The 8269-nt window shown below is 35.7% G+C and overlaps 1 protein-coding gene across 1 annotated transcript; it reads left to right on the top strand.

Annotated features, from left to right (window-relative positions):
• Positions 1-297: 297 nt before the first annotated feature.
• Positions 298-7923, top strand: psmb1 (proteasome 20S subunit beta 1). The gene is made up of 6 exons (XM_082154657.1): positions 298-458; positions 2328-2435; positions 4270-4351; positions 4481-4610; positions 5635-5741; positions 7637-7923. The coding sequence occupies exons 1-6, from the start codon at positions 358-360 to the stop codon at positions 7820-7822; spliced, it is 714 nt and encodes a 237-aa protein (XP_082010783.1). The 5' UTR covers positions 298-357; the 3' UTR covers positions 7823-7923.
• The last annotated feature ends 346 nt before the right edge of the window (positions 7924-8269 follow it).

Here is an 8269-nt window from a genome sequence, read left to right as displayed (position 1 = left end):
ATTCATTCATTCATTCATTCATTCATTCATTCCAATAGGATTTTTTGACAAGGGTATAGCCTAGCCTACTGTTCTTGTCCCTTTGAACTTGAGCGCAATGAAAGACACTGGGAACTTGTTTTACGTATCAATAGGTTATAAACAACTGACTACACAATTATAATGAAAACATTTGACATATGCTTCAAATTACACAGCAGCACCTGTGAATAATCGAGGCTACCAGCAGACGGCGCTATAAGCTAGCTAGCATGTGACTACAAACTCTGTGACGTAAGCGCACAGGAAGCCAGGACCTGTCAACTTCCGGTGGCCATATTGCGGTGATACAGCGAGTTTTTGTGAGGGAGCTTCATCATGATGTCTTCTCAAGCTTATAGTGATAATGGAAAGATGAAGGATTATCACTACTCTGGTCCAGTGGAGCATAAATTCTCTCCTTATGCTTTCAACGGAGGGTAAGAATGATGTTCTGCCTTATCTTCCTCTTCCTCACGCGCCGATCATGACAGTTCACTTCACTGCACAACTCCTCTTACACACTCTTCATTAAGTCTATTTCGTGATTCCTGCTTCTGTTATCTTATCCATATATTAAGCTTGGCATTCTGTAGTTAAATTCAGTCGTAATGATAAATAATAAGTTGGTATGAAGCGTGTGTGTTTTTTACTTTCACTATCAAACCTGCCGCATTTGACGGACAATAAAAGCGACTGATTTACACTTTCTCAAAGTCACAAATATTTGTTAAAACTGCTGATATCTGCACTAATGATATGTATATTTCATGGTGAAGTGATGTTGCTGCCTGATTTCTGCAGATTCATTTCATTGGCGAAATAAGAATTATTATTATGGGATATACATATACTCACTCACATATACATACAGTGTTGGATATGTTTCTCTAAAAACCTAATTAATTAACTTAATTACTAGCTACTAATCAACAGTGTGAGTAGATAACTGTTCTCATTACTCTTTGTAACATGTAACTATTGCATTACTTATCATCCCATATCAACCTCGACCAATACCAGGATAGACATGAAACTGCAGCACTTTTAATTCTTTCAGATAAATAATAGAAAATTGTATCAATTATTCTTGAACTGACCAACGTATTTAAAGGGATAGTTCATCCAAAAATGGATATTCTGTCATAATTTACTCAACCTCACGTCGATCCAAACCCGTAAGTCTTTCATTCATCTTTGAAACACAAATGAAGATATTTTTTAATGAAATCTGAGAGATTTCTGTCCCTCCATTGACACTCGACGCAACTACCACTTTAATGCTTCAAAAAGATGACATACTAACGATAACGAGATGAACTAACCCTTTAAAGGGAGAAAGTTACATTAAAACACACATTTTAACATGATCAGATGTGAAAGTTTGATGTTAAATCCCCTATTGCTTTATATAAAACGGTTCTTTAGTCTATGCAGTATTTAGTGCAATTACATCAGAAGTAATTAAATTACATTACTTTTTCAAGGGAAAAGTAACTAAATTACAGTAATTAGTCACTTAGTAATGCATTACACCCAACAACACTATGTGTGTGTGTGTATATATATATAAAAATACATAAAAGCTGCAGTCCATAACTTTTTTTTATCAGAATTTATGTAATGAACGAGTACATCATGAATCTATTTTCCAAACCGTGTTTTTGCTTTATCCTAAATCACTAAGGTACACCTATAAGTTATAGGCTATAACTATAATAAGTGCTTATATTGGGACTATTGTAGACTGGTTCGGGGTTGCACAGCTGCCCATAGACATAAACCGAGAGAAGTAGCTCACACGCACAATGTTCTTCAGCAAGACTCATGCAGTTTTGTTTATTAACCGCTAGAGTACCAAAAGTTACGGACTGCAGCTTTAAAGGGATAGTTCACCCAAAAAAGAAAATGAGCCCATGATTTATTCACCCTGAAGTCATCTTAGCTGTATATGACTTTCTTGAGTTATATTAAAAAATGTCCTGGCTCTTCCAAGCTTTATAATGGCAGTGAATGGGTGTCTGTCTTTGGAAGTCCATCAAAGCGCATCTATTCATGATAAAAGTGCTTGAAACGGCTCTCCAAGGGGTTAATAAAGGCCTTCTGAAGTGAAGTGAGGCGTTCGTGTAAGAAAAATATCCATATTTAAAACTTTAGCGACTAAAATATCCGGCATATCGACTTACGCCAAATGATAAAGTTTTAAATATGGATATTTTTCTTGATCTGTCTTTCCTTCTTACTATAAATGTTAAAGAGTGTAACTGTGTTGTGTTAAACCCTGTGTGTTTGGCTGAATCTCTCCTCAGGACCGTGCTGGCGGTGGCTGGTGAAGACTTCGCTCTCGTGGCGTCGGACACACGTCTGAGTGAGGGGTACAGCATCCACAGCAGAGACTCCCCCAAATGCTACAAACTGTGAGTTAGCACACGGATCTCTCACACAGAACACAATCTCTATTAGCTTTATGATCATATTTAATGTCACTTACTATATACAGTACAGGCCAAAAGTTTGGACACATTACTATTTTTAATGTTTTTGAAAGAAGTTTCTTCTGCTCATCAAGCCTGCATTTATTTGATCAAAAATACAGGGGAAAAAAAGTAATATTGTGAAATATTATTACAGTTTAAAATAATTGGTTTTCAATTTATTATACTTTAAATTATCATTTATTTCTGTGATGCAAAGCTGAATTTTCAGGATCATTACTCCAGTCTATCACACGATCCTTTAGAAATCATTCTAATATGATGATTCATTATCAAAGTTGGAAACAGTTCTGCTGCTTAATATTTTTTCATAACCTGTGATACTTTTTTAGGATACTTTGATGAATAAAAAGTAAAAAAATAAAAAGAAGCACATTTTTTAAAAATAGAAATCTTTTGTAACAACAATATACACTACTGGTCAGTAATTTGGGGTCAGTAATTTTTTTTCTTTATTTTTTTTAAAATAAATCAATACTTTTATTCAGCAAGGATGTGTTAAATTGATCAAAAGTGATAGTAAAGAAGATTTATATTATTAGAAAATATTTTTTTATTTTGAATAAATGCAGTTCTTTTTAACCTTTTATTCATCAAATATATTAGGCAGCAGAACTGTGTCCAACACTCATAATAAATCAGAATATTAGAATTATTTCTAAAGGATCATGTGATAGACTGGAGTAATGATCCTGAAAATTCAGCTTTGCATCACAGAAATAAATTATAATTTAAAGTATAATAGATTGAAAATGTATTAGATCCAATTTTTTTAAATTGTAATAATATATCACAATATTACATTCTTTTTCTGTATTTTTGATCAAATAAATGCAGGCTTGATGAGCAGAAGAAACTTCTTTCAAAAACATTAAAAATAGTAATGTGTCCAAACTTTTGGCCTGTACTGTATACATCAGTGTTTTTAACCAAACTTTATAGCACAGTAAAATAAAATACAGTAATTTAATTAAAGATAATCAAGGAATGACGAATGCCATGTGGATACATCTGTGAACATCACATGTTTGTATCAGTGTTTTGAATCTATTCTTCCAAATGGAGTTAACCAAGCAAACAAGCCTTCAGACTCTACTGAAGTTATCTGAGATGTTTTAATAAAGCTTCAAAATACAAATCTACATAAAGCGTTAAACTAGTGACACTGATTGATTACACTCCCTTTAGGAAGCAAATATATATAGTGAATATTCCTTTATCGTCGCTGTCGTGCGGAAAACTCGTATCTCCAAAAATGCTACTTTTCAAAACACAGTATTTATACAATAATTAAATACTGCATTGTCAGAGTTGATATTGTGGCTTTATATGTGGTCAGACACTTGCGTGTGGCATTATATTATCAAAATTATGAACTCATATGGAGTTACAAGGCTTTTGACCAGCACATTTCTGAGAATTTCGCTCAGCATTTCATTCACCATAGAAGTGGGCGGAGCTATGGGGTTTGACTGACAGTTCGAGGATCCAATGGAGTTACGAGGTTTAGTCACAAGCTCTTTTTAATTCTTTTCATTGGTTAAATATTTGCAAAACCCACAGACAGACATAAAGGATGACCATTAGTAATGATTTATGAAAAAAAAAAAAAAAACACGGAATATGGAGATACAAGGTTCCCGCCCGACAGCGACAACATGTGACCTCCAGTGCTTTGATTGAACTGTAACTGTATAGAGAGTTTCAAGATAAAGATCAGATGGCTGAACCTCATCTCTCGTTCATTCCCACACAGGACAGACACTACAGTGATTGGCTGCAGTGGTTTCCATGGCGACTGCTTGACGCTAACCAAAATCATTGAGGCGAGACTGAAGGTGCGTTTGACAAACACAACCTGGAAAGGAAAATGGAAACTGTCATAGTATGTTGTGGTCAGTCATGTTCAGTCAGCACTTAACAGTATGGCACAGAAATTAGTGTTTTTATGTTTCTCTCCCGTATAGATGTACAAGCACTCCAATAATAAGGGCATGACCAGTGGAGCCATCGCAGCCATGCTGTCCACCATTCTGTACGGCCGGCGTTTCTTCCCTTACTACGTGTACAACATCATCGGGGGTCTGGATGAGGAGGGTGAGTGTGTGTCGAAGCTTGTCTTTCTCAGGCTCCGAAATGTGTGATCGAGTTTATTATACACTCTTTTATTGGTAACACTTCACAATAAGCTTCATTAGTTAACATTAGTAAATACCTAAGTTAACATGAACTAAGAATGAACAATACTTCTACACCATTAATTCATCTTAGTTAATATTAATTTCAACATTTACTAATACGTTATTATGATCAAAGGTTGCATTTGTTAGCATTAGTTAATGCACTGTGAACTAACATGAACAGCTGGATTTTTATTAGCTAACATTAACACAGATTAATAAATACTGTAACAAATGTATTGTTCATTGTTAGTTAGTAAACATTAACTAATGTTAACTAATGAACCTTATTGTAAAGAGTTTTGTCAAGGCAAGACATTTTAGGTGAATAGGGTAAAACATGTACTTATAGATATCACCACAATATCTTATTTGATTGATTACATAAAGTATTGCATACATTATTTTGTATTACAAGTTTCTGCTATGTTATGTTTGAATATACAATGAAATATGCGCTAGCTTGCATAGATTTCCTAAACTATCTGTGCGTTGGATAAAGCCAGGATCAATTTGATTTTGTTCCAGTTAAAGGTTTTTACAGAGCGGATTTTGGACCTTGTTCCTGTCAACAGCCAGAAAACAAATACATTTTCACCATGTTTTTAGGAGTAAAATGTTCTATAAATCAGGTGAATGATGTACAGTATGAATGAACCTCCAGAATACAGATAGCAATAAAACTGTACAGTCTGGTGTGTGTAAGTGCCGCTAAAGTGGAGATTTCTGACTCAAACATTAAAATTTACAGATGCAAATACACAAATATTACATAAAAGTGTATTTTGGATGTTTAACTTCCACTAGTTTGAAACATCATGTTATGAAAAGCCAAATCAGGGCAAAATCACAAAATTGGCCGGTGCATGAAAAACAATGCTTTTGCCTTAATAAACGGGATTGTCTAATAGCCTGTCTGTTTTTGTTTTTTTTCATTCCAGGTCGAGGTGCGGTTTATAGTTTTGATCCAGTCGGTTCGTACCAGAGAGACTGTTACAAAGCAGGAGGATCAGCGAGTGCAATGCTGCAGCCTCTTCTGGACAACCAGGTAAGAGCGTTCAGGGACGGCTGGTCGAGTGTCGGTCCACTTGATCTTCACAGAGAGAGGGGTGTGGACATGTAAATGAAGCGAGTCTTCCGGTGTCATTCGTTTGACCGTTCGCAAAGACACGCCCCCTTTAGGTACTGTTGCTATGAAACAGTCTCATCTTTCAAATTTGGTCATTTTTTTAAAGACATTTAAACAATAAATATGCTTATGCTTGTGAACCGATCATCTCTTCCTTCTAGTTAATTTATAGCATCAAATAAACATGAATCAGAAGGAATGTTGTTTTAACCGCAGAAAGACGTCAATACGTTTTTCAAGTTCAGATCCTCCAACGTTAATCTACTGACTGCTTGGCGGATGGCGGATTCAATCAAACTCCCTGCATGGGTCAATTCCAGTTATTTTAGCTGCACAGAACAGTATATAAATATTCTGCTTGATATTGTAATGCAAACTGCTCTTTCTTATAATATGTTAATGTCTTGTAACACAACACACACTGGTTTGTAGCGCAAGTAGTTTTACCGTTTACTGCACTTTATTCTTATAGCTCACGACCTGTGGCTGCTATTCAAGTGTCAATAATAAATAATCATACAACACCTAAATAGGTCATATCAAAAATCAAAAGAAAGAAATTAAAATTTTCCTCCCTGCAGTAAATCATTGTATCCCTTAAACCTCATATTTGATCATCAAAATAACACATTTAAACTTTTTTTTTCCTGTTAAAATAATTTCCTTATGCCTCTAGTTTAAATGTAACTACATCCATGAATATGCAAATTAGCCCCGCCTCCACTCAATCACAGCAGCTCGATTGACCTGATCCATTCGCTCATCTGTAGGAAACACTACAGAAGAGGAAGAGTGAATCACACAGGCTCGTCTACAAGTCCATGTATCAGAATGCTAATGTGTGTTTTGTATCGCTCTCTACATCGGCAGATACATAACGGTAATTAATATGATTACCCTTTGGCTTGAATACATTATAAAACAGCTAATAATGTGTTGCTAATGTTACATAATGTTCCCGTTCACATCTCCGAGTCAGACAGCTGCCCTTTAAAACTCAGCGTCCACAGAAACGATGTTAAGCCCATAGAGAGTCAGTGGAGAGATAAGCTCCGCCCACACGTTGATGGGATTGGTTACATGTTTGTGATGTATGTAACCGGGGCGATTTCAAAGCGTGTTTTTGAGACCGTCTTTGGTTCACTGCAGTTTTAAGGAGAAAATACTCAGCAATGGTGTCGACTTATGAATTTACACATGGTTTGTCTTAAAGCACATTAAAAAAACACTGCATAGACACATAAACAACATTAAAAGCTGGATTTTCACCACGCTGAGTTTTAAAGGCTGCTGTCTGACTCCGAGATGCGAACGGGAACATGGTGTGTGTTACATTAGCAACACATTAATGTAGTCAAGCCAAAGGCTAATCATATTAATTACCGTTATGTGTCTGACGTTGTAGAGAGCGATACATAAAAAGCATTCTGATACCTCGACCTGTAGACGAGCCTGTATAGTTCACTCTTCTTCTTCTGAATCAGTTTCTGCTTCAAACATGTATGGATGAGTGGATCAGGTAGTTGGATCTGCCGTGAGTGAGTGGAGGTGGGGCTAATTTGCATATTCATAAAAGGGTGTAGAGTTACATTCAAGCTATTTTGAGGCATGACTTATTTTAAATAAAATTATGATCATTTTCAGGCCAATTCAGCATTTTTGCGTTTTGACATTTTTATTTTTAAATAAAATATGGAATATTGAAATTGCATTTGTTTATATATATCATGTCAGTATTTGTAAAATGTGCTTATTCGTCATGAAAACGTTACCGTTCCTTCGTGAAGGCTTGAACTATTTCCTCTTGTGCTCAGATCGGCTTCAAGAACATGGAGAACGTGGAGCATCTTCCGCTGAGCCAGGAGAAGGCCGTTCAGCTGGTGAAGGACGTCTTCATCTCGGCCGCCGAGAGGGACGTCTACACAGGAGATGCTCTCAAGATCTGCATCATCACCAAGGAAGGCATTCGAGAAGAGATCGTGCCACTCAGGAAAGACTGAGACGCCAAAATTAGCCTGTTTTTCTTTTTCTCCAGTCGCATCCTTCAAATCCGCTGTTCTTTTTATATTCCTTCTCAAGAATAAATGCGTTACCAATATCATTATTGTCTCTCTTTTCTTTTAATTCAGTGTTTTGTCTGTTTTAGAACTGCATTTGTGGGGGAAAAATTATTATTTTGTTAAATTCATGTTTGCATATATAGATATTGCAAGCTCTTGAGCTGACCCACAGGCATGAACAACTGATTAACATTTAATTTATTGTTAGAAAGAGACGTTTTAGCAAACGTACAGAAAATAATTGATAATGAAATGCATAATTGAATAACAGAGTAAGTGCAGGTTACGGCACAGGACTGATTTACTTCATTTGAAATCATAACATTTCATTTAAAAATCAAAGACACTTTAAAGTCTTAAGATGAATAACATTTCTTTTAACCATTA

This window comes from Leuciscus leuciscus (genome assembly GCF_965113295.1).
Source record: "Leuciscus leuciscus genome assembly, chromosome: 22".
Classification (NCBI taxonomy): Eukaryota; Metazoa; Chordata; class Actinopteri; order Cypriniformes; family Leuciscidae; genus Leuciscus; species Leuciscus leuciscus.
The sequence above is the reverse complement of the archived record's forward strand: the minus strand, read 5'-3'. Positions and strand labels throughout refer to the sequence as shown.

Bases quoted from the DNA above. Each gene is read 5' to 3' on its own strand.
- psmb1 (XM_082154657.1), top strand. From the start codon at position 358: ATGATGTCTTCTCAAGCTTATAGTGATAATGGAAAGATGAAGGATTAT. The intron at 4,611-5,634 runs GTGAGTGTGTGT...TTTTCATTCCAG, and splicing joins CGGGGGTCTGGATGAGGAGG to GTCGAGGTGCGGTTTATAGT. The intron at 5,742-7,636 runs GTAAGAGCGTTC...TCTTGTGCTCAG, and splicing joins AGCCTCTTCTGGACAACCAG to ATCGGCTTCAAGAACATGGA.